This window comes from Spea bombifrons, chromosome 2, assembly GCF_027358695.1.
Source record: "Spea bombifrons isolate aSpeBom1 chromosome 2, aSpeBom1.2.pri, whole genome shotgun sequence".
NCBI lineage: Eukaryota > Metazoa > Chordata > Amphibia > Anura > Pelobatidae > Spea > Spea bombifrons.
The window spans coordinates 51,517,031-51,543,403 of NC_071088.1; the positions used below are offsets into that span (position 1 = coordinate 51,517,031).

At 45.0% G+C, this 26,373-nt stretch overlaps 1 protein-coding gene and 1 long non-coding RNA gene across 2 annotated transcripts; one reads left to right on the top strand and one right to left on the bottom strand.

Moving 5' to 3' along the window:
• Window positions 1–4,128: 4,128 nt before the first annotated feature.
• Window positions 4,129–5,866, bottom strand: LOC128474795 (protein N-lysine methyltransferase METTL21D-like). Its single transcript, XM_053457193.1, has 4 exons — window positions 5,643–5,866; window positions 5,029–5,139; window positions 4,848–4,920; window positions 4,129–4,292 (listed from the first exon to the last, which is right to left on the bottom strand). Exons 1-4 carry the CDS (start codon window positions 5,864–5,866, stop codon window positions 4,161–4,163), a joined length of 540 nt encoding a protein of 179 aa, XP_053313168.1. The 3' UTR covers window positions 4,129–4,160.
• Window positions 5,867–13,368: 7,502 nt separating this feature from the next.
• Window positions 13,369–14,888, top strand: LOC128475204 (uncharacterized). Its single transcript, XR_008346469.1, has 3 exons — window positions 13,369–13,478; window positions 14,284–14,362; window positions 14,869–14,888. It is a non-coding gene; the product is annotated as an uncharacterized LOC128475204 (long non-coding RNA).
• Window positions 14,889–26,373: the final 11,485 nt, after the last annotated feature.

Below are 26,373 nucleotides of genomic sequence, written 5' to 3' on the forward strand. Positions count from 1 at the left end.
ACACATACACTGCAATTGCCTGCACATACACACTTGCCAGTACTCACACATATGCACTACCCTTATACACGCCTGCCCAAACATACATAAACTGCTCACACACACACACGCCTCCCCATAAATATACACTGCCTTTGCACATACTTACACAGACGTATACACTATAAGACAAATACACTCCTTATATACACACACATATACATTGCCCATACAGACGTACACATATACACTGCCCATACACACGTACACATATACACTGCCCATACACACGTACACATATACACTGCCCATACACACGTACACATATACACTGCCCATACACACGTACACATATACACTGCCCATACACACATACACTGCCCATACACACATACACATATACACTGCCCATACACACGTACACATATACACTGCCCATACACACACATACACATATACACTGCCCATACACACGTACACTGCCCATACACATATACACTGCCCACACACACGTACACATATACACTGCCCATACACATATACACTGCCCATACACACGTACACATATACACTGCCCATACACATATACACTGTCCACTGCCCATACACATATACACTGTCCACACACACGTACACATATACACTGCCCATACACACGTACACATATACACTGCCCATACACATATACACTGCCCATACACACGTACACATATACACTGCCCATACACATATACACTGTCCACACACATATACACTGCCCATACACACGTACACATATACACTGCCCATACACATATACACTGTCCACACACACGTACACATATACACTGCCCATACACACGTACACACGTACACACGTACACATATACACTGCCCATACACATATACACTGCCCATACACATATACACTGCCCACACACACGTACACATATACACTGCCCATACACAGATACACTGCCCATACACACGTACACATATACACTGCCCGTACACATATACACTGCCCATACACATATACACTGCCCATACACATATACACTGCCCATACACACGTACACATATACACTGCCCATACACATATACACTGTTTTGCACATCAGACCCCCCCCTCGTTTTGCACATCAGACCCCCCCCTCGTTTTGCACATCAGACCCCCCCTCGTTTTGCACATCAGACCCCCCCTCGTTTTGCACATCAGACCCCCCCCTCGTTTTTCACATCAGACCCCCCCCTCGTTTTTCACATCAGACCCCCCCCTCGTTTTTCACATCAGACCCCCCCCTCGTTTTGCACATCAGACCCCCCCCTCGTTTTGCACATCAGACCCCCCCTCGTTTTGCACATCAGACCCCCCCCTCGTTTTGCACATCAGACCCCCCCCCTCGTTTTGCACATCAGACCCCCCCCCTCGTTTTGCACATCAGACCCCCCCCTCGTTTTGCACATCAGACCCCCCCCCTCGTTTTGCACATCAGACCCCCCCCCCTCGTTTTGCACATCAGACCCCCCCCCCTCGTTTTGCACATCAGACCCCCCCCCCCTCGTTTTGCACATCAGACCCCCCCCCCCTCGTTTTGCACATCAGACCCCCCCCCCCCTCGTTTTGCACATCAGACCCCCCCCCCCCTCGTTTTGCACATCAGACCCCCCCCCCCCTCGTTTTGCACATCTCTTACCTTTCTCTTCTGCTTTCTGCTTGCTCTTCCTCCTCCCCTTCTGGTGGTTTGCCGCTCTAGTGCAGTGCAGCTGCGCAGAGCTGTTTCTGCTGAGCGCCGGGGCTGGGATATAAACGTCATATCCCATCGCCGGCACTCAGTGACAGACAGCACACCGGTAAGTGTTGGACTGGTTAGGGAAATCCCCAACCAGTCCTGCACGCTGCAGCTGCTGATCGGGCAGCTGTGCACCGAGGGCACTGGGGGGGATTGCTCTATTATCGGTCCCCCCCGCATGATTTCCTGGGGGGGATCTGTCCCCCCCGTCCCCCCCGGTTCCTACGCCCGTGTGTATACATACATATGCACATAAACATATAGACATACCCACCTGTATACATACGCACATAAACAGACAAACCCACCTGTATACATACATATGCAGATAAACATATGCACATACCCACCTGTATATATATACATATGCACATACCCACCTGTATACATACATATGCACATAAACATATACACATAGCCACCTGTATACACATGTACATAAAACATATACCCACTTGTATACATACGTAAGCATATAAACATACCCACCTGTATACATCCATCTGCACATACACATATATACATACATACACATGACCTAAAACTGGGAAAGACCCCTTACTGCATTATTCTTTAAACTTTACCCCTTTTTTAGCATCTCTGGACATCTTACAAATACTTACTGCGCCCTCGCTGCCAGGAAGCTCCCATGGAAGCCGGCCTCCCCGGTGTGTTTCTGTTGGTTATAAGAGGATAAGATGGGCTCCTCCTGGACCCGTTTCCACTTGAAGAAGGCTCCGCGTGGCATCCTGCGCTTACTGGTTTTTCCTGGCATCACCACTCAGCCCTGGTAGCATCTGCTGTACCGGATCATGAAGCCCATGTAAGTGCGACATGCGTTCTCTTCACTTCTGACAGGAATCCAGAACAGCGTCCATGTCCTGCTGCGCAGCAACTAAATCAGGGGCTGTGTAAGTCCTCAGTAGCCATTCAAATCTTCAGACCCGAGAACTACTCTCTGCCGGATCCTGGTTGTAGAGGAAGCTACTAGAAACTTCCACCTCTGCTTATATACCTTCTACATGGCTGTAAACATGACCAATGAATGAGAAGGAATCAAAGCATCCCTGCATAGGCCAACCATCCTATCCCCCTTTTCTCATTGGTCCAAGAAGGCCCAATCCTGGGAAGCAGTCTATTATCTGATGTGTAGAAATACATCAGTCACTCAGGCTTTATAACTGAAATAAACTTTAAAACATCATTAAATTCAAAGTGCTATAAAGTTAACCATGCTTAAAAAAATGACATATTGCCGTATTTGCTCGATTATAAGATGACCCCCCAAAATCTGAATATTAGTTTAGGAAAAAAAGAAAAAGCCTGAATGTAAGACGACCCTGTAGGAAAAAAGTTTTCCTAGTAAATGTTAATTCATGTAAACTATGTAAACCTTTTTTTTTTTCAATAAAATCTATGTTTGAGAACAATATTTTTTTTGTGTTTATTTCCTTTTATTTTCCAACCTGCCCTCCAGTTATGAACATCTGCCCCCAGGCTTGCCACTCCTATATGGCACTGTGGCCCATGATATGCCTTTTAAGCCTCCAAATGCCACTGTGCCCCATGATATGCCTTTTAACCCTCTATATGCTACTGTGCCCCATGATATGCCTTTTGACCCCTTATGTGCCACTCTTCCTCCAGAAATGCCTTATACCCCTATATGCCACTCTGGCATTTAGGGGTTTGAAAGGCATATTATGGGGCAGAGTGGCATATAGGGAGGTATAAGGTATTTCAGGAGGCAGAGTGGTGTATAGAGGGTTAAAAGGCATCTCTGGAGGCAGAGAGGCATTAAGGGGGTTAAAGGCATCATAGAGCACTCTGCCTACAGAAATGCTTTATGCCCCCCATTTAACCCCCACACACACACACACTTAACGGTGCTTCCGATTCCCTGCTGTGTAGTCGCTGCAGCGGGTAGACGTCTACGCAATTCGCAACTTCCGCTGCAGCCGGAAGGAGATGCGGTTAGCAGCGGGGGTTGTCTGCGTCCATAGCGCAGGTTGTCTGCCTGTAGTACCATAACACAAAGACCTGTATACAAAAATATTGGTTTTATCTAATATTGTCCCATTATACCCCCTTTTATCTGCAGACCGACATTGCCAGTCATGTGATATTTAGGGTGCCTTCCCTGCTCAAGCAACACACTGAGCTGACTCCTAGAGCCACGATAATGGAATCCTTTTTTCCCACAGGCTATATTAGTCAGAGCTCCAGAGCTGAGTGATTGAGACAGAGCCATTCTAACGTTTACCACGGGCAGTATTATAGAGGAACAGGCTGTTTGTTTAGTAGACCAGACAAAAACGACAGACCAAGGACGGATAAACTGATACTAGCAACAAAAATGTGTTTAACAATCTGCAGAAGCAGAAATATTTAAACCTATCAAGGGGGGCTCTATGATCTCACCTCAAAAAATCTTCTTTCAATTTCAGGGTTTTTCCCAGTGGTTCTTTGTTCGTAACAGCACAGGATACAAGTCTCCAGGCTACAGAGATCTTTAAGGGTCTTCAGCAGCAGACACAAGGACTGTATTAATAACAAAAATAAACAGGTTTACATGTGTTGATAATGACAGAATTTCAATATACCTGGTGAGATCATGAAATAAAATTGATGTAAGTCTTTGATTGGTCCATTGGTGAGACAGAGTTAAGTCCAAGACTTATGTCTTTATCCCTACTCCCCTAGCATACCGCCCAGTGGCCCTTACAATACATATACAGATTTTATACATTACCCTAATGAGGGAACTACTCACAGGACGGACATAATAAACATATAGCAAATAACATTCAGGGGTGTCACAGCACCAAGGTGGGCACATATGATACACACTATTCTAATACCTGAACCAGCCTGATTGCAGCAGGTTAATGCAGTAAGAACATTTAAACATGAGTCCCATAGGTATAGGCCTACCCAAAACCAAGATCAAGAATTGAGTCTTTAACACCAGGAGGGGACCCCCCCCAAAAAAACCCCAGCAGATTAGATGGGCTAAATGGAACATATCTGCCATCACATTTCCATTTTAGACAAGATCTCTTTTGAGCCATGTAATAAATACGGAAGCACCCGCACCTCTTCATAGTATATGCAGTCCGCCATCAAAATGTAGTTAGGTGAAGGCAGGAACTCTGTGACATCCTCACCCCTGAAAAAGAAAACATATCCCCAAGTATTAACAACATGATTAATTATTTAAAGGCGAATCATATCCTAGTAAAGAGAACCTATTGCCACCAAGCCGAGATATACAAACCATTTTAGTACCTTCGCTCGGCAGCTACCGGTGATTAGATCCTTGTTGCTTTCAATGTTCACGTTCATCAAGTCCTTCAAGTCTTCAAGATCCGTCAACGTGACGTCTGCCCTGTACAGAAAATAAATTGTACTTAGAATGAAAGAATAGTCGTGCCAAGTAAAAGATCAAAAGCATAGAATCATCAATGGATATTTTGGAGCTAAAAGGAAAAAAAAAATCTGCTTTTAGAATATTATCATGGCGGGTGGGAAATGGGCAGCAGCGTCCGATATTCTGAGTACATACAAAACAGGGGCATCCGTGAGGAAAGAGGGAAGCAGGAATTTCGGGACACTTGGTAGGTATGCGTTGGAAGTCATGCTGTAGTGTTTTATAAGGGAGCAGGCCATATTTTTTATGTACTGAATGAATCTATAAATGTATATCCACGTACACACAGGCACCTATATAACCTATATGTATTGATTATGCCAAGTTAATGAAAAAACATAACTTGGTTTCATTCATATTTCTAAAAGGGTTATAAAATTATAGTTGAGATTTATTACTCTCCTCATAAAGAATATATCAGTCATTTATTTACATTGTGTGGCACCAGATCTGCCACTTACCCGAGGGTTGCCGCCATGATCCCCACAATGCCGGTGCCAGACCCCAGCTCCAGAACCGATCTCCCCCTCAGCTTATGGAATCCAGGGCCCACAAACTCCTCGCCCTCCAGGAACTTGGATAGTACGATAGCGGCGTCCCACACCACGCAGCCTACGTCTCCGGAGCTCAGCTGCTGAATCGCCAGAACCGTCCCATCACTGCGCTCCAGCTTCCGCAAAAACATTGCCCTCGGGTCCGTCACGACAGGCCAAACCCCTCAGGTGCCCGCGTCCTCACTGTGCCAGCATTGACGCCCACAAAGCCCAAACAGCTGCTAGTTCCTACCCAGTAGGACTCTAAAGAGGTTGTCAGATCATGTGACTGATCACATGGTACAAAGTACTGCTGGAAACCGGAGACTGAAATGAGTGGAAATGCATTGAACTGATAGCGCGCCGGTGTCCGTTCGGGAGGGGGGATGTGTCTCTGGCGTCCGCTCGGTGTGTCTCTGGCTGTCACTGGCGTCTGCCCGGTGTGTGTGTCCGTCTGTCTGTGGCGTCCGCTCGGTGTGTCTGCCTGTCTGTCTGCCTGTCTGTCTGTCTCTGCTCGGTGTGTCTGTCTGTCTCTGGCGCCCGCTCGGTGACTGACACTTGCACAATGTGTACTGTATACGAGAATATAATATATAATAATAAAGCAACAGCCACGTTTCATATTAGAATTGCTCACGGATATGTAAATGCACATAACATGGAATGCACTTGGAACTGAAATTAAAATCCGTTTTTCTCTTAATATGTTTAAAGCGTTTTCTTCTTTATAAAAGCGTCTCTATCGCACTCTGCCGCCACTGTGTGTTTAACAGCCATGCACAGGGTACAATATCCAAGAAAGGCTGCATTGGCCACGCAGGGTTAAGATCCTATAAATCCAGGATGGGTGGAAGAAAACTTATAAAAAGGCAAATTGGTACCCAAGAACAACACAATATTATTGTCATAAATATATATATAAACGGGTAAATTATACTGCGTGAGAGAAAAAAATTCTAATCGACAATGTTGAATCGATTTTATGGAATATAAAATTAGGGTTTTTTCAGAGCAAATGCTCTGAAAAATACACTTCGTCTTATAATCAGACCTTGATTAGTGGTTGGATAATAATACAGCGCTGCAGGGGACCCGGATCCTCCTCTCTGACAGCCGGCAGGTGTCTGTGCGATGCGCGCAGACATCCTCCACTACTGCCGTCGACTTCCGCCCGGGCTTCTATGATGGAGCACCAGTGTGACATGACCATATAAGGGGTAAAAGGCATATTTGGGGGGCAGAGGGGCATATCTGGGGTCAGAGTGGCATATAGGAGGTTATAAGGCATGTCAGGGGGGCACAGTGGAATATCAGGGGATATAAGGCATATATCTATATCTGGGGGAATAATGCATAATGCATCTTCCTGATTTCTCTAAATTAAAGCTGCTGTTCTACTTAGACATTTTCCCCAACTATATAAATATAACTATATACATTCTCTAAATACTTATATTATTATGTACTACTATAATTTACATGTTAAATAAACATTTTCTTGTTTTAGTATAATATACCGTTTGTAGTTTATTGTTGAAACTGTAGTTATTTCACCAAAATAAATTGTGTTCTGTGCTCATAAACAAGGTGGAAAACAAATAGGACAGAAGCACACAGGGACTGATATGAAACAAGTAAACTAAAACTTTTATCATTAATACATTTTTATTGCATTAAAAAGAAAGCTTAGCAGTCCAGCATAACTGCTACTTTGCAAGGCTATTGAATTCCACATGACTGTTTACAGCATTGATAGGTTTATGATGTCACTGTGACACACCCATTTCCCACTACAGTTTTGGCATGGTGGTGCATCATCTCCATGGTAACAGGTCAATTGTTGTGTCATAGCTTTGTGATGTCACACATTCTAAGTGTATGCATTAGGGGATCACGAGCCCAGACAATCACTCTATTACTGAGAGCAGCGATTGTAGGTCACGTTTGGACCAACTGACTTATTCTGAGTTATTAACCCAGAAATTCTAGCTTACAAGCCAATCTTTTGTAGCAACTCCCTGTAGTTGTTATACTGCAGGACTATTGCTATTACTCATCTGTTGCGCATCCACTCCTCATCTCATTGTAACGGGTATGTTAGGGATTTTTGTTTCATTTTACTAATGGATAAAAACACCTAAATCACTCATAACATCAAACAAGGAGCATACACCCCGTGCACCATTAAGGGACAGGGTTATTGTACGAGTTTTTCCTATTTCTTTCTTTAACAGTTATTTCTGTTTTTCTCAGTTAGTCTACCCACTCAAATTATATATACATTTTGGGGGGCAAGTAGGGATTACCGTTTGTCTGTAGCTTCTTGTCGAAGCTGTAGTCATTAAACCAAAATACATTGTGTTCTGGGTTCATAAACAAGATGGACAACAAATAGGACAGAAGCACACAGGGACTGATATGAAACAAGTAAACTTAAACTTTCATCATTAATACCTTTTCATTGCATTAAAAAGAAAGCTTAGCAAGCCAGCATAACTGCTACTTTGCAAGGCTATTGAATTCCACATGACTGTTTACATCATCACCATGGTAACTGGTCAATTGTTGTGTCATAGCTTTGTGATGTCACACATTCTAAGTGTATACATTAAGGGATCACGAGCCCAGACAATCACTCTATTACTGAGAGTAGCGATAGTACGTCACGTTTGGACAAACTGACTTATTCTGAGTTATAAACACAGAAATTCTAGCTTACAAGCCAATCTTTTGTAGCAAATCCCTGTAGTTGTTATACTGCAGGACTATTGCTATTACTCATCTGTTGCGCATCCACTCCTCATCTCAATGTAACGGGTATGTTAGGGATTTTTGTTTCATTTTACTAATGGATTAAAACACCAAAATCACTACACGACTTAAACAGCTATGTTCCCATTTCTCAGTTCGTGTACGCACATGAATTATATACATTTTTTTTGGACAAGTAGGGATTTTCTCAAAATTCATATTCATATATGTGAAGCAATTTCTTTATGAAATAAAGTTTTATATATAAAAGATATATAAAATGAACAATTACCAAACATTTTATTGCTTAACATATCCCTAATTTACAAATCACCCTAGATTCCTGTTTCATTTTTTTTAACACCTTCCTTTCCATATCTAAAACATTCCCTACTAAGTACCATACTAACCATATAAAATAAAAAAAAAAATTAAATATAGTAAAAAAAACCCGTTCACAATCACTGAGAGCCGAGACAAAGGCAATGCTTGCAAGCATCACCTTTGTCTTTTGACTTTTTCCATGCATGTGATTGGCTGTAGCATGGAAGATCTGCCATTGATTGACGGCTCTGATCGGGGAGCCATCAGCAGCAGTGCCCCCCCCCATGCTCTTGTTGATCTCGTTGATGTGGGAGCGATTTAACCGCTTATGTACCAGGTACATCATGAGTTCTGTGCTACCATCTTTTCATGACGTACATCATTGGTCACAAGGGAGTAAACCTAAAGCAATTTTATGTATATTATGTTGAAAGTTTCTTTTGTGTTAGTTTTCAGTAGAAACGATGTCTTCGTATTCTGTGAAATATGTCCGTCTCCGGAACGGACAAAATTTGTCCAATATTTTTGTTTTTGGAAATCCCATTCGTCTGTCTGGTTGCAAAGAAATAAACGCCCAGAAGAAACATCTGAGCTGCTGTAAAACTCATCGGCTCCGCTATTCACATGTAACAAAGTAACTTTAACATGAAGCAGCAGCTGGAAATCTCTCTGTATAATGTGTTTGGTAGAGAAATATTCCTGCACATATTTATTATTATCATTATTATTATTATCTTTTATTTATATAGCGCCAGCAGTTTATGCAGCGCTTGATACAAGGGACATACTAAAACGAATGACAAAATGGAATGCCCATAGACTTTAATGGGGAGGAATGCCCATAGACTTTAATGGGGAGGAATGCCCATAGACTTTAAAGGGGAGGAATGCCCATATACTTTAATGGAGAGGAATGCCCATAGACTATAATGGGGAGGAATGCCCATAGACTTTAATGGGGAGGAATGCCCATAGACTTTAATGGGGAGGAATGCCCATAGACTTTAATGGGGACGAATGCCCATATACTTTAATGGGGAGGAATGCCCATAGACTTTAATGGGGAGGAATGCCCATAGACTTTAATGGGGAGGAATGCCCATAGACTTTAATGGGGAGGAATGCCCATAGACTTTAATGGGGAGGAATGCCCATAGACTTTAATGGGGAGGAATGCCCATAGACTATAATGGGGAGGAATGCCCATAGACTATAATGGGGAGGAATGCCCATAGACTATAATGGGGAGGAATGCCCATAGACTATAATGGGGAGGAATGCCCATAGACTATAATGGGGAGGAATGCCCATAGACTTTAATGGGGAGGAATGCCCATAGACTTTAATGGGGAGAAATGCCCATTGACTATAATGGAAGGTAAAAGAATAATTGATTTTGAATTTAAAACATATCATTTAGATCTTTGGCACACATTCTCCCCTAGCACAGACACAGGATCTAAAACTCAGATTATGTGGGATTATAGTGATTGAGTGAATGTGAATTGAGTGAATGCCCATAGGATATAATGGGAGAAAAATTAAACTTGTTTTTTAGAGAAAACCATCTTAAATATCATATAGAACTGTGTCATGTATACTCCCCTAGTACAGTTATAGGTTCTAAACCTCATATTAAGTGGAATTATAGCTGTGTTCTATGGAATGACAGGTGAATGACAGTATTGATGGAATGCCCATAGGATAATGTTATCTCTATGTTTAATGCTGTGACGGAACCCTCCATCACTGGGACTACTGGAGAAGCCTGACTGCCAGCCTCCTCCCTATTGACTATGGGCCCTGGGTTTGTAAAGACTTCTGTGGCTACCCCCAGCAGTATCATCTCATCACTTGCTGAGGGGATTATCTCCAGCAGACAGCCAGGATCTGCAACCAGGGAGTGACTGCCATTGTTTCAGTTTAATGTTGTATAAATCAGCCCCCCCCCCCCATTGTATTGTTAATCTCGTGACTGCCCCTGTTGTCTCTGGGAGGCAGATTAAGGGGGGCGGTTTGTGTCCCAATATCTTATTTTATGTAAATGTGTGTTTTGATGGATATATCCAGCCCTGTGTGTCCAAAATAAATCAGTCTTCGTTTGGTTTTACCCTACACTGAGTCTCGGCGAGTGACTGGGGAACTGGGGAAAGTGTTGTCCCAGGCTAAGGGAGCACAAGACAGCGGAGGTAGTCGGTCGGACTAGCCAGCCCGTGACATTGGTGGCAAGCGGCGGGATTGCTTCTTAGTCTGAGGGACACTTACTTTCTACCGGGATTAACCGACAGGACGACAGACTTCGGTCGCCTTGACGAACACATGGATGTGGTATCAGAATTCCAGGGGCTGCTGCGGGTCATCCTCTCCTGCTACACCACTACTCTGCCTACAGAACAATACCAGAATCTGAGGCAACTGGTTCGACGGTCACTATGGCAGAGGGCTGTTATATGCCGGGGTTAGTGTCTTCCAAGCTCCGAACAAAAGATTAGAGACCAGCGGGAACTACGGATGTCATTCCCTTAGTGCAGAGAATTACATCACATGCCGTTTCCAGTATCTTAAGTTCTATTAAGGTTTGGGGACCAGGGCATTTTTATTTTTGTAACGGTTATAAGTTGCACCTGCAACCTGTAGCTTTCAACTGCTCGCAAAAATATATTTCTTTCCCCAGGTAACTAGAGTTAATAAATAATAGTTCCTTTTTTACACTTGAAGTATTACATTGCATAGCCTATATTGGTGTTAATACAGGTATTTTATTTTTGTATCTCTCATGTGGTACATAGTTGGAATTAAAATTAATACTACTAAAATAGACTGTCCCAAACATGACATGTCGGAATGGAAATGTAGGTGTATTTTGGCTTTTATGAAAAGTTTTGTGCATCTTGCTATAAACTTGTGCACCGAAAAATGCACCTGCCCCTTAAACCCGCCGCAACTGCGACCGGGTCCGCCACTCAAAGGGGCTCGGAAGCCCCCGCCAGGGCCGGCCTTACAGGTGTGCGTCCGCACAGGGTTTAAATTAAAACATCGGGGGGGGGTTGTTTTTTGCAACCCCCAATACTTACTCCTCAGATCAGTGATTGATATTCGCTGAATATGCGCGGAATTCTTCTATTGTTTTATGTTAGTGTTTGTGCAGGCATGTTATGACTGTGTGTGCAGGCATGTTATGACTGTGTGTGTATGGGTATGATATTGTCTATGTGTGTTTCTCTGGGTATGATAGCATGCATTTGTGCTAGTTTAAGTGTCTGTGCATGTGTGTTAATGTATGGGCCTTGTTGTGTTAGTGTGAGTGTCTGTGTGTGTATTAGTGCTGATTGTCTGGTTGTGTTAGTGTCAGGGTGTGTGTTAATGTATGGGTCTGGTTGTGTTAGTGTGAATGTCTGGGTGTGTGTATTAGTGCTGATTGTCTGGTTGTGTTAGTGTCAGGGTGTGTGTTAATGTATGGGTCTGGTTGTGTTAGTGTGAATGTCTGGGTGTGTGTATTAGTGCTGATTGTCTGGTTGTGTTAGTGTCTGGGTGTGTGTTAATGTATGGGTCTGGTTGTGTTAGTGTGAATGTCTGGGTGTGTGTGTATTAGTGGTGATTGTCTGGTTGTGTTAGTGTGAGTGCCTGGGTGTGTGTGCTTTAGTAAAAAGATTGTGAGGAGAACCGGTGTGCCCTAAAAATAGTGTGTGCTAAATAAGTAAATCTCTTAAAAATACTTCCCTTTTGTTTTCTCACAGCTGCCTCCTTAAAAACAACTCTCTCCAGGTGTTGTAAAGTATAGGTTCCATTTCAATAGGGGGCGCTCATGTAAGAAAAACAAACGAAACAACAATAGTGTAGACTGTTCAGTCAATACGGTGTTAATTATATTGCGTTAGTTGCACTCACAATAGTGCTGAAGATTTGTGTCTGTTTCTCATTCCCCTCTCATAGCAGCTTGTGAAAAAGGTAGTAAATGGTTGCAATCACGGGATCCAATGCACGTAAAATTATGTGCAAGGTGCGCTCAGGGAGGGGGGTAGGGGAAGCCCACGGTGTCCAGGATCTCTTCTCCAAATGTCATGGAATTTCAGGTCCAATCCCCCGAACGCTGTGATACAGTGCGGCAACTTCTTCCAGCCAGGGAGCGGGAAAACCACCCCCAAAGAATAATCAACTGCTGCTTATATTTAAAGATATAGGTTTATTACGGGAATATGCCTTTAAAATAATTTTATTTAAATTTAAAAAAAAAGTACTTTAAGATATATAAAATATAAATATGTAAACGTCAAACGATTCAGTGAAATAAAAAGTCTTTCCTCAACGCGTTTCGGCTTTAATGGCTTCCTCAGGAAAAAAGTATTTGATCGCTTCTTCCACTCTTTTTATGTGTGTTAATTCGTTGTATTTTCTTCTATATACGCTAGATGGCGGTGTAACGTTGTTTCCCAGAACATGAGGACGTGTTGTACGCACATGTACACTAGGTGGCGCTGTTACGTCATTCCACAATACGTGAGGACGTATTGGAGGCTGGATGTGCGTACTGCCGTCATTCTGTTTATACGCGTCCCCATAGAAACGGCTTCTCCTTCTCCGTAGGGCTGTCTCTTTTCTTGGTGTTGCATCATGTCCTAGTGTCCTGCTGTGCTGTGCAGTGCAGATGTTAAGAAATGACATTTGAAGACGGATTAACATGAACGCTAAGTATAAACGCTATAGGATGTAAACGTTTAAGGATGTGATTGCATTAAACGTGGATATATGAACTATAACTAAACATACTATGGGTTTTGTTTATACATAAATGTCTATATGAATCCACAGAAAAGAGAGCAATATGCCAAACAATAATACAAAATATGAAATATTGGAATTGTGTATAGTAAAAAGTAATATTGAAGAACCCATGAATGAATAAGTAGTCTGTGTCTATTTATTTCAAATGGGGGTTAGGATCCCTTAGGTGAAAGCGTGAATATCCAAGTTTATGTTCAAGCCTCCTTTTTTTATATGTTCCTAATTTAAAGATCCACTTAGTTTCCTTTCTTGAAATGTTTTCTGCACTATGCCCTCCTCTCCAATTTGGGGGTACAGTGTCTATTCCCATGATTCAAAATTGATTAATTGAGAAAACAGGACATGAATTACAGTATCGCGGGACACCGTGTTTAATGCTTGAATTCATAATGTTCCCAAGATGTTCCTAAATTCTTCCTTTAAGTGGTCTGGTTGTTCTTCCCCCATACTGTGCACCACATGGACATTGTAATAAATAAATTACAGATTTGGTGGTGCAGGTGATGAATTTCTTAATTTCGTATGTAGTCCCTGTCCTATTACTGATAAAACTGTTTGTTTTCCTTGGTAGGTAGGTGCACATCTTGCACCTACCGCATGGGCAAAAAACAATGGGTTTCTTGCCCAGAAAGGTATTAAAATTAATTTCTGTTTTCTTTGTTGGGAGGAAAATGTTTTTCAAATTATTTGTTTTTTTTGTATACGATTTGAGGTTTTTCCGGTAAGAGGGGACCTAAAATGTCATCGCTCTTCAGGACATGCTAGTGTTTCCGCAATATCTTTTTAATGTGGTAAGCCTTAGTATTATATTCCTTAATGAATGAAAAACTGAAATCTTTCTTGTTCATATTATGTTCGGGCTTTCCTTTTAGTAGATGAGATCTGTCCATTTGTTCCACTTTCTGTTGACTTCTCGCTAATAACTCTATTGGATAGTGTTTCTCCCTAAATTTACTTTTAATATCTGTGGTGTGTTTTATAAAGTCCTGGTCCCGTGTACAGTTCCTCCTTATTCTCATCATCTGCCCCGTGGGGATGTTATCTAACCATGCTGGGTGATGACAGCTTGTGTAATCAATGAAACCATTGGCATCGGTAGCATTTTTATAATTTCTGGAGCATTGCCTTCTGTGAATAGTTCCACATCCAAGAATTCAACACTTTGCTTTAGTATGTTGAAAGTAAATTTTAGGTTGTATTGGTTCTGGTTGATGTATTCTATAAATTGATGTAATTTATCCAGTGTTCCCCTCCATATAATTAACACGTCATCGATATATCTCTTCCACTGCACCAGGTCTGCTTCAAATGGATTGTTCTGCCATATCTGTTCTGCTTCCCATTCGGCTACGAAAAGGTTGGCGTAACTCGGCACGAACCTGGCACCCATGGCTGTCCCACATAGATGACGGTAAAACTGGTGTTCAAACAAGAAATAGTTATATTTCAAAAAAAAATCGATACATTCCAAAATGAAATCCTTCCGATGTGTTGCATGTTAACTCCATGTTTAATGCTATCTCAATGAGTAGTGTTATGTCCATGTTTAATGCTATGTCCATATTTAATGTTATCTCTATGTGTAATGTGTGACAGTGTAAACCCCAGGGAGATGCTTAGTGTGGCATTTGGGTACAGGTGCTATCCAGATCGTAAATATGGGTCCCTAGGGTGGAGCAATTGGAGAGCAGGGTGGGAAATGCTCCGTTTCCCCATGCTGTGGAAATTCCATGCCGAGTTTTCCAGGACGCAAGAAGTCCACAGGATCCGGTCCGGGATTCCTATGGGGCCGGCATCAGGCACAGGTGCTGGACATTAAAAACCCCTGGAGCTTGATACTCAGAGAGACTGTTGGGGGAAGTGGAAGTTCCCTGTGCTCCCAGGGCAAGGAGAGGCCCCGAAGAAGACAATCCCTGAGCCAAGTGAGGCAATACCTGCCTGGACATTTCTTTTGCAGGTTTCACAGATATGCAATACTTTTATCCAGCAAAAAGAAACTTCACGTCCTGATCATCAATAAGTCGTCACAAACACATCAAGGCCATCCTCCATAAGATATGTATTTCAGCCAGCAATACACAAGGGCACATACCATGCAACAGTCAAACAGTGGTTTTTGGGGTTTAAGCGGTTAAAATAAGGAGGAAAAAAAAAATGAGCTGCTGTTCCTGGCTCTAATTGCCCTAGAGGACTTAGGTGCTTAGGACCCCTAAAAGTGACATGTATGGCCCTCATGCTATAGGGTTTGTCACATATGGTGGAGGATGCGGGCAAAGCACTGCTATGGTCTGTGGGCAGAAAGCAGGAACCAAAAAAAAAAAAACGAAAAAAAAACGAGCTGCTGTTCCTGGCTCTAATTGCCCTAGAGGACTTAGGTGCTTAGGACCCCTAAAAGTGACATGTATGGCCCTCATGCTATAGGGTTTGTCACATATGGTGGAGGATGCGGGCAAAGCACTGCTATGGTCTGTGGGCAGAAAGCAGGAACCAAAAAAAAAAAACGAAAAAAAAAAAAATGAGCTGCTGTTCCTGGCTCTAATTGCCCTAGAGGACTTAGGTGCTTAGGACCCCTAAAAGTGACATGTATGGCCCTCATGCTATAGGGTTTGTCACATATGGTGGAGGATGCGGGCAAAGCACTGCTATGGTCTGTGGGCAGAAAGCAGGAACCAAAAAAAAAAAAACGAAAAAAAAACGAGCTGCTGTTCCTGGCTCTAATTGCCCTAGAGGACTTAGGTGCTTAGGACCCCTAAAAGTGACATGTATGGCCCTCATGCTATAGGGTTTGTCACATATGGTGGAGGATGCGGGCAAAGCACTGCTATGGTCTGTGGGCAGAAAGCAGGAACCAAAAAAAAAAAACGAAAAAAAAAAAAATGAGCTGCTGTTCCTGGCTCTAATTGCCCTAGAGGACTTAGGTGCTTAGGACCCCTAAAAGTGACATGTATGGCCCTCATGCTATAGGGTTTGTCACATATGGTGGAGGATGCGGGCAAAGCACTGCTATGGTCTGTGGGCAGAAAGCAGGAACCAAAAAAAAAAAAAACGAAAAACAAAAAAAAAAAAAGAGAAAAAAAAAAATTCACTTTATTTTAACCGCTTAAACCCCAAAAACCACTGTTTGACTGTTGCATGGTATGTCTCTAACTGAACTATGCTGGTGCAGACTGACCAGCCTAATCACCCACTACCTCAACCTCCCAGCCAGACCCAGCTACGCCAGGCTCTGGAAAACCTCCCCCAGACAACACACAAAACGTCCAGGCAGGTATTGCCTCACTTGGCTCAGGGATTCTCTTCTTCGGGGCCTCTCCTTGCCCTAGGAGCACAGGGAAACTTCCTCTTCCCCCAACAGTCTCTCTGAGTATCAAGCTCCAGGGGCTTTTAATGTCCAGCACCTGTGCCTGATGCCGGCCCCATAGGAATCCCGGACCGGATCCTGCAGATTTCTTGCCTCCTGGAAAACTCGGCATGGAATTTCCACAGCATGGGGAAACGGAGCATTGGCCCACCCTGCTCTCCAATTGCTCCACCCCAGGGACCCATATTTACGATCTGGATAGCACCTGTACCCAAATGCCACACTAAGCATCTCCCTGGGGTTTACACTGTCACAAATGCTATGTCCATGTTTAATGCTTTATCCATGTGTAAGGCAGTGTCAGTGTTTAATGCTATCTCCATGTTTAATGTTATCTCTATGTGCAATGCTATGTCCATGTTTAATGCTATTGTCAGGAACCACTTTTTCGCTGCCTGAACCATGGCTTTTTTTATACCTGTGGTGTTTAAATCTGCTACCACTAGTGGCCGCCCTCTGGAGCACTCAGAACTCAGGTGTGCCTTGTTACCTGGGTTGAGCCCTAGCCAATACATCCAGCTGGCCCTTGTTACCTGTGATTACCCTGCCTTTATGAACCTGCCCTGCCCTTCAGTCAGGGCCTTTGTATTGAAGTCTATGGATCTTCCTGCTGTGGCTCGGCACCTGTACTGTTCCTGGTTCCCTGCTTTGTGTCCTGAAACTGGTGTTCAAACAAGAAATAGTTATATTTCAAAATAAAATCGATACATTCCAAAATGAAATCCTTCCGATGTGTTGCATGTTAACTCCATGTTTAATGCTATCTCAATGAGTAGTGTTATGTCCATGTTTAATGCTATGTCCATATTTAATGTTATCTCTATGTGTAATGTGTGACAGTGTAAACCCCAGGGAGATGCTTAGTGTGGCATTTGGGTACAGGTGCTATCCAGATCGTAAATATGGGTCCCTAGGGTGGAGCAATTGGAGAGCAGGGTGGGAAATGCTCCGTTTCCCCATGCTGTGGAAATTCCATGCCGAGTTTTCCAGGACGCAAGAAGTCCACAGGATCCGGTCCGGGATTCCTATGGGGCCGGCATCAGGCACAGGTGCTGGACATTAAAAACCCCTGGAGCTTGATACTCAGAGAGACTGTTGGGGGAAGTGGAAGTTCCCTGTGCTCCCAGGGCAAGGAGAGGCCCCGAAGAAGACAATCCCTGAGCCAAGTGAGGCAATACCTGCCTGGACATTTCTTTTGCAGGTTTCACAGATATGCAATACTTTTATCCAGCAAAAAGAAACTTCACGTCCTGATCATCAATAAGTCGTCACAAACACATCAAGGCCATCCTCCATAAGATATGTATTTCAGCCAGCAATACACAAGGGCACATACCATGCAACAGTCAAACAGTGGTTTTTGGGGTTTAAGCGGTTAAAATAAGGAGGAAAAAAAAAACAAAAAAAAATGAGCTGCTGTTCCTGGCTCTAATTGCCCTAGAGGACTTAGGTGCTTAGGACCCCTAAAAGTGACATGTATGGCCCTCATGCTATAGGGTTTGTCACATATGGTGGAGGATGCGGGCAAAGCACTGCTATGGTCTGTGGGCAGAAAGCAGGAACCAAAAAAAAAAAAACAAAAAAAAATGAGCTGCTGTTCCTGGCTCTAATTGCCCTAGAGGACTTAGGTGCTTAGGACCCCTAAAAGTGACATGTATGGCCCTCATGCTATAGGGTTTGTCACATATGGTGGAGGATGCGGGCAAAGCACTGCTATGGTCTGTGGGCAGAAAGCAGGAACCAAAAAAAAAAAACGAAAAAAAAAAAAAAAAAGAGAAAAAAAAAAATTCACTTTATTTTAACCGCTTAAACCCCAAAAACCACTGTTTGACTGTTGCATGGTATGTCTCTAACTGAACTATGCTGGTGCAGACTGACCAGCCTAATCACCCACTACCTCAACCTCCCAGCCAGACCCAGCTACGCCAGGCTCTGGAAAACCTCCCCCAGACAACACACAAAACGTCCAGGCAGGTATTGCCTCACTTGGCTCAGGGATTCTCTTCTTCGGGGCCTCTCCTTGCCCTAGGAGCACAGGGAAACTTCCTCTTCCCCCAACAGTCTCTCTGAGTATCAAGCTCCAGGGGCTTTTAATGTCCAGCACCTGTGCCTGATGCCGGCCCCATAGGAATCCCGGACCAGATCCTGCAGATTTCTTGCCTCCTGGAAAACTCGGCATGGAATTTCCACAGCATGGGGAAACGGAGCATTGGCCCACCCTGCTCTCCAATTGCTCCACCCCAGGGACCCATATTTACGATCTGGATAGCACCTGTACCCAAATGCCACACTAAGCATCTCCCTGGGGTTTACACTGTCACAAATGCTATGTCCATGTTTAATGCTTTATCCATGTGTAAGGCAGTGTCAGTGTTTAATGCTATCTCCATGTTTAATGTTATCTCTATGTGCAATGCTATGTCCATGTTTAATGCTATTGTCAGGAACCACTTTTTCGCTGCCTGAACCATGGCTTTTTTTATACCTGTGGTGTTTAAATCTGCTACCACTAGTGGCCGCCCTCTGGAGCACTCAGAACTCAGGTGTGCCTTGTTACCTGGGTTGAGCCCTAGCCAATACATCCAGCTGGCCCTTGTTACCTGTGATTACCCTGCCTTTATGAACCTGCCCTGCCCTTCAGTCAGGGCCTTTGTATTGAAGTCTATGGATCTTCCTGCTGTGGCTCGGCACCTGTACTGTTCCTGGTTCCCTGCTTTGTGTCCTGAAACTGGTGTTCAAACAAGAAATAGTTATATTTCAAAATAAAATCGATACATTCCAAAATGAAATCCTTCCGATGTGTTGCATGTTAACTCCATGTTTAATGCTATCTCAATGAGTAGTGTTATGTCCATGTTTAATGCTATGTCCATATTTAATGTTATCTCTATGTGTAATGTGTGACAGTGTAAACCCCAGGGAGATGCTTAGTGTGGCATTTGGGTACAGGTGCTATCCAGATCGTAAATATGGGTCCCTAGGGTGGAGCAATTGGAGAGCAGGGTGGGAAATGCTCCGTTTCCCCATGCTGTGGAAATTCCATGCCGAGTTTTCCAGGACGCAAGAAGTCCACAGGATCCGGTCCGGGATTCCTATGGGGCCGGCATCAGGCACAGGTGCTGGACATTAAAAACCCCTGGAGCTTGATACTCAGAGAGACTGTTGGGGGAAGTGGAAGTTCCCTGTGCTCCCAGGGCAAGGAGAGGCCCCGAAGAAGACAATCCCTGAGCCAAGTGAGGCAATACCTGCCTGGACATTTCTTTTGCAGGTTTCACAGATATGCAATACTTTTATCCAGCAAAAAGAAACTTCACGTCCTGATCATCAATAAGTCGTCACAAACACATCAAGGCCATCCTCCATAAGATATGTATTTCAGCCAGCAATACACAAGGGCACATACCATGCAACAGTCAAACAGTGGTTTTTGGGGTTTAAGCGGTTAAAATAAGGAGGAAAAAAAAAATGAGCTGCTGTTCCTGGCTCTAATTGCCCTAGAGGACTTAGGTGCTTAGGACCCCTAAAAGTGACATGTATGGCCCTCATGCTATAGGGTTTGTCACATATGGTGGAGGATGCGGGCAAAGCACTGCTATGGTCTGTGGGCAGAAAGCAGGAACCAAAAAAAAAAAAACGAAAAAAAAACGAGCTGCTGTTCCTGGCTCTAATTGCCCTAGAGGACTTAGGTGCTTAGGACCCCTAAAAGTGACATGTATGGCCCTCATGCTATAGGGTTTGTCACATATGGTGGAGGATGCGGGCAAAGCACTGCTATGGTCTGTGGGCAGAAAGCAGGAACCAAAAAAAAAAAACAAAAAAAAATGAGCTGCTGTTCCTGGCTCTAATTGCCCTAGAGGACTTAGGTGCTTAGGACCCCTAAAAGTGACATGTATGGCCCTCATGCTATAGGGTTTGTCACATATGGTGGAGGATGCGGGCAAAGCACTGCTATGGTCTGTGGGCAGAAAGCAGGAACCAAAAAAAAAAAAAAGAAAAACAAAAAAAAAAAAAGATAAAAAAAAAAATTCACTTTATTTTAACCGCTTAAACCCCAAAAACCACTGTTTGACTGTTGCATGGTATGTCTCTAACTGAACTATGCTGGTGCAGACTGACCAGCCTAATCACCCACTACCTCAACCTCCCAGCCAGACCCAGCTACGCCAGGCTCTGGAAAACCTCCCCCAGACAACACACAAAACGTCCAGGCAGGTATTGCCTCACTTGGCTCAGGGATTCTCTTCTTCGGGGCCTCTCCTTGCCCTAGGAGCACAGGGAAACTTCCTCTTCCCCCAACAGTCTCTCTGAGTATCAAGCTCCAGGGGCTTTTAATGTCCAGCACCTGTGCCTGATGCCGGCCCCATAGGAATCCCGGACCGGATCCTGCAGATTTCTTGCCTCCTGGAAAACTCGGCATGGAATTTCCACAGCATGGGGAAACGGAGCATTGGCCCACCCTGCTCTCCAATTGCTCCACCCCAGGGACCCATATTTACGATCTGGATAGCACCTGTACCCAAATGCCACACTAAGCATCTCCCTGGGGTTTACACTGTCACAAATGCTATGTCCTTGTTTAATGCTTTATCCATGTGTAAGGCAGTGTCAGTTTTTAATGCTATCTCCATGTTTAATGTTATCTCTATGTGCAATGCTATGTCCATGTTTAATGCTATTGTCAGGAACCACTTTTTCGCTGCCTGAACCATGGCTTTTTTTATACCTGTGGTGTTTAAATCTGCTACCACTAGTGGCCGCCCTCTGGAGCACTCAGAACTCAGGTGTGCCTTGTTACCTGGGTTGAGCCCTAGCCAATACATCCAGCTGGCCCTTGTTACCTGTGATTACCCTGCCTTTATGAACCTGCCCTGCCCTTCAGTCAGGGCCTTTATATTGAAGTCTATGGATCTTCCTGCTGTGGCTCGGCACCTGTACTGTTCCTGGTTCCCTGCTTTGTGTCCTGATCAAGCGGACTCGCTGCTTTGTGTCCTGATCAAGCGGACTCGCTGCTTTGTGTCCTGATCAAGCGGACTCGCTGCTTTGTGTCCTGATCAAGCGGACTCGCTGCTTTGCGTCCTGATCAAGCGGACTCGCTGCTTTGCGTCCTGATCAAGCGGACTCGCTGCTTTGCGTCCTGATCAAGCGGACTCGCTGCTTTGCGTCCTGATCAAGCGGACTCGCTGCTTTGCGTCCTGATCAAGCGGACTCGCTGCTTTGCGTCCTGATCAAGCGGACTCGCTGCTTTGCGTCCTGATCAAGCGGACTCGCTGCTTTGCGTCCTGATCAAGCGGACTCGCTGCTTTGCGTCCTGATCAAGCGGACTCGCTGCTTTGCGTCCTGATCAAGCGGACTCGCTGCTTTGCGTCCTGATCAAGCGGACTCGCTGCTTTGCGTCCTGATCAAGCGGACTCGCTGCTTTGCGTCCTGATCAAGCGGACTCGCTGCTTTGCGTCCTGATCAAGCGGACTCGCTGCTTTGCGTCCTGATCAAGCGGACTCGCTGCTTTGCGTCCTGATCAAGCGGACTCGCTGCTTTGCGTCCTGATCAAGCGGACTCGCTGCTTTGCGTCCTGATCAAGCGGACTCGCTGCTTTGCGTCCTGATCAAGCGGACTCGCTGCTTTGCGTCCTGATCAAGCGGACTCGCTGCTTTGCGTCCTGATCAAGCGGACTCGCTGCTTTGCGTCCTGATCAAGCGGACCCGCTGCTTTGCGTCCTGATCAAGCGGACCCGCTGCTTTGCGTCCTGATCAAGCGGACTCGCTGCTTTGCGTCCTGATCAAGCGGACTCGCTGCTTTGCGTCCTGATCAAGCGGACTCGCTGCTTTGCGTCCTGATCAAGCGGACTCGCTGCTTTGCGTCCTGATCAAGCGGACTCGCTGCTTTGCGTCCTGATCAAGCGGACTCGCTGCTTTGCGTCCTGATCAAGCGGACTCGCTGCTTTGCGTCCTGATCAAGCGGACTCGCTGCTTTGCGTCCTGATCAAGCGGACTCGCTGCTTTGCGTCCTTCCAAGCGGACTCGCTGCTTTGCGTCCTTCCAAGCGGACTCGCTGCTTTGCGTCCTTCCAAGCGGACTCGGTGCTTTGCGTCCTTCCAAGCGGACTTGCTGCTTTGCGTCCTTCCAAGCGGACTCGCTGCTTTGCGTCCTTCCAAACGGACTCGGTGCTTTGCGTCCTTCCAAGCGGACTCGCTGCTTTGCGTCCTTCCAAGCGGACTCGCTGCTTTGCGTCCTTCCAAGCGGACTCGCTGCTTTGCGTCCTTCCAAGCGGACTCGCTGCTTTGCGTCCTTCCAAGCGGACTCGCTGCTTTGCGTCCTTCCAAGCGGACTCGCTGCTTTGCGTCCTTCCAAGCAGACTCCCTGCTTTGCGTCCTTCCAAGCGGACTCCCTGCTATGCGTCCTTCCAAGCGGACTCCCTGCTTTGCGTCCTTCCAAGCGGACTCCCTGCTTTGCGTCCTTCCAAGCGGACTCCCTGCTATGCGTCCTTCCAAGCGGACTCCCTGCTATGCGTCCTTCCAAGCGGACTCCCTGCGATGCGTCCTTCCAAGCGGACTCCCCGCTTTGCGTCCTTCCAAGCGGACCCCCTGCTATGCGTCCTTCCAAACGGACTCCCTGCTTTGCGTCCTTCCAAGCGGACTCCCTGCTTTGCGTCCTTCCAAGCGGACTCCCTGCTTTGTGTCCTCATGAAGACCATTCACCTACACCTGAGAAATCCAACAAGCCTGTTACCAGTATGAAAAAGGAATCTTCTAGGAAACGTGAACCCCTTACCACAACCGAATTGCAACAAAGGCGTGATGATGAGGCTTGCTTTTACTGTGGCAAAAAGGGACACTGGATCACCCAATGTCCTCTGAAACCTCCCAAACCCTCTGTACTGATTGAACAGTCTACGTCACAAGCACAGAGCTCTCCTAAAAGGGGAAGTAGCTTTATTCCCCAGGACAGTGAACCCATGGAGTATATACCACCCCTGGTGATTCCTAATGCTTCTCAAACTCCAGTGGATGTCCAGCTGAAGCCTGATGACTGTTCTGTGATGGAATGCAGCTTCTGTGATTCTACAGTCTGTGGCAGTGTGGGTTGCTCCCATATGGATGAACTTCCTATTGCTTTCTGTTCAGCCATGATTGCAACTCCTATCACTCTTACCTCAGCAAAGTGTGATACACCAGAGACTACCATAGCCCCTAATATCTCCTCTGGACTGATAGCAAAGATACATGACCCTATTCCATCTCTGAGGAGGAAGGGACCTTCCATCAGTGCTTCCCATACCAAGTCTGCTTCTCCTGTTTTGAACCAGTGCAGTTCTGGTACTACCCCCCTGCCCCCAGTAGTGCCCTGGGTACAGGGCAGCTATGTGACCCCTGGAACATGGAAAGAGAAAGCACTGAATCATACCTTCTCATCAACTTCTTCAGCATCCAGTCCCAATTTGACCTATGATTGCACCACAGATAACCTTTCCTTTGATTGTGTTATTACCTCTAATGGCAATATAATCAGAAATGAAGACCTGGAGATCTGTGAACAAGCTTTACCGAAAAAGAAAAAGAAGAAATCACGTTAAGTACACCCTTCTGCTCAGTTTATTAAAGGTGTACAGATTTTGTTCAGACTGTTCGCATTCAGTGACCGCTCCTTGGGGAGGGGGTACTGTCAGGAACCACTTTTTCGCTGCCTGAACCATGGCTTTTTTTTTATACCTGTGGTGTTTAAATCTGCTACCACTAGTGGCTGCCCTCCGCCCTCTGGAGCACTCAGAACTCAGGTGTGCCTTGTTACCTGGGTTGAGCCCTAGCCAATACATCCAGCTGGGCCTTGTTACCTGTGATTACCCTGCCTTTATGAACCTGCCCTGCCCTTCAGTCAAATGGGTGTTTTGATGGATATATCCAGCCCTGTGTGTCCAAAATAAATCAGTCTTCGTTTGGTTTTACCCTACACCGAGTCTCGGCTAGTGCCTGGGGAACCGGGGGAAGTGTGTTGTCCCAGGCTAAGGGAGCACAAGACAGCGGAGGTAGTCGGTCGGACTAGCCAGCTCCGTGACATTGGTGGCAAGCAGTGGGATTGCTTCTTAGTCTGAGGGACACTCACTTTCTACCGGGATTAACCAACAGGACGGCAGAGTTCGGTCGCCTTGACGAGGACATGGATGTGGTATCAGAATTCCAGGGGCTGCTGTGGGTCATCCTCTCTTGCTACACCACTACTCTGCCTACAGAACAATACCAGAATCTGCCTCCTCCCTATTGACTATGGGCCCTGGGTTTGTAAAGACTTTTGTGGCTACCCCCAGCAGTACCATCTCATCACTAGCTGAGGGGATTATCTCCAGCATACAGCCAGGATCTGCAACCAGGGAGTGACTGCCATTGTTTCAGTTTAATGTTGTATAAATCAGCCCCCCCCATTGTATTGTTAATCTAGTTAGTGCCCCTGTTGTCTCTGGGAGGCAGATTAAGGGGGGCAGTTTGTGTCTCAATATCTTATTTTATGTAAATGTGTGTTTTGCTGGATATATCCAGCCCTGTGTGTCCAAAATAAATCAGTCTTCGTTTGGTTTTACCCTACACTGAGTCTCGGCTAGTGACTGGGGAACCGGGGAAAGTGTGTTGTCCCAGGCTGAGGGAGCACAAGACAGCGGAGGTAGTCGGTCGGACTAGCCAGCTCCGTGACAAATGCTATGTCCATGTTTAATGCTATGTCATTGTGTAATGCAATGTCCATGTTTAATGTTAACTCTATGTGTAATGCTATGTCCATGTGTATCATTATCTCCATGTGTAATGCTCTGTCCATGTTTAATGCTATGTCCATGTTTAATGCTATGTCTGTGAGTAGGTCTACATCCATGTTTAATGCTATCTCCATGTGTAATGCAATGTCTACTTTTAATGCGATGTCTATTTTTAATGCGATGTCCGTTTATATTGAACTTATGTTACGCAGTCTATTAAAGGGAAAGAGCTTGCGGTGGAGGCATAATCATCCACAGAAGCTTTGTGCTTCCGTGTTGTCAATTACGTTTTGCCTTTTCTTTTCTACAGGTATAAATACACAGTTAACCTCTTAGTGTCCAGAGGGAAGGACAATCTTTCAAGCCATGGTTCCCCAGAGGTTTCCACCCTTAGGGTGGTTTTTCCTCTCCTGCGCGCTGAAAGGTGACTCTTCGTGAGTCTCGAGGTAGCTGTCACCATGATCATTGCTTTCAGGCCTAATTAATTGGACTATTAATTTTGTAATTAATAATAAACAAATTAAATGACCATCAGTTTCTGTTGTGTTTTTTATACTATTGACTAAAAGTAGCTGTAACCATATGTAATAACAAAAATGAATGGAGTTTATCCAGACCAATGGTTCGGGCCCAACCAGTGTGTATGCTAAAGAGCTGAAGGGCTGGCTTCCTCAGGGCCCTTTGCCAGGTATTTCATGCTTT

Coding starts and splice junctions, on each gene's coding strand:
- LOC128474795 (XM_053457193.1), bottom strand. CDS start 5,866: ATGTTTTTGCGGAAGCTGGAGCGCAGTGATGGGACGGTTCTGGCGATT. Junction 5,140..5,642: donor ATCATGGCGGCAACCCTCGG/GTAAGTGGCAGA, acceptor TTTTCTGTACAG/GGCAGACGTCACGTTGACGG. Junction 4,921..5,028: donor CGAGCGAAGGTACTAAAATG/GTTTGTATATCT, acceptor TTTCTTTTTCAG/GGGTGAGGATGTCACAGAGT.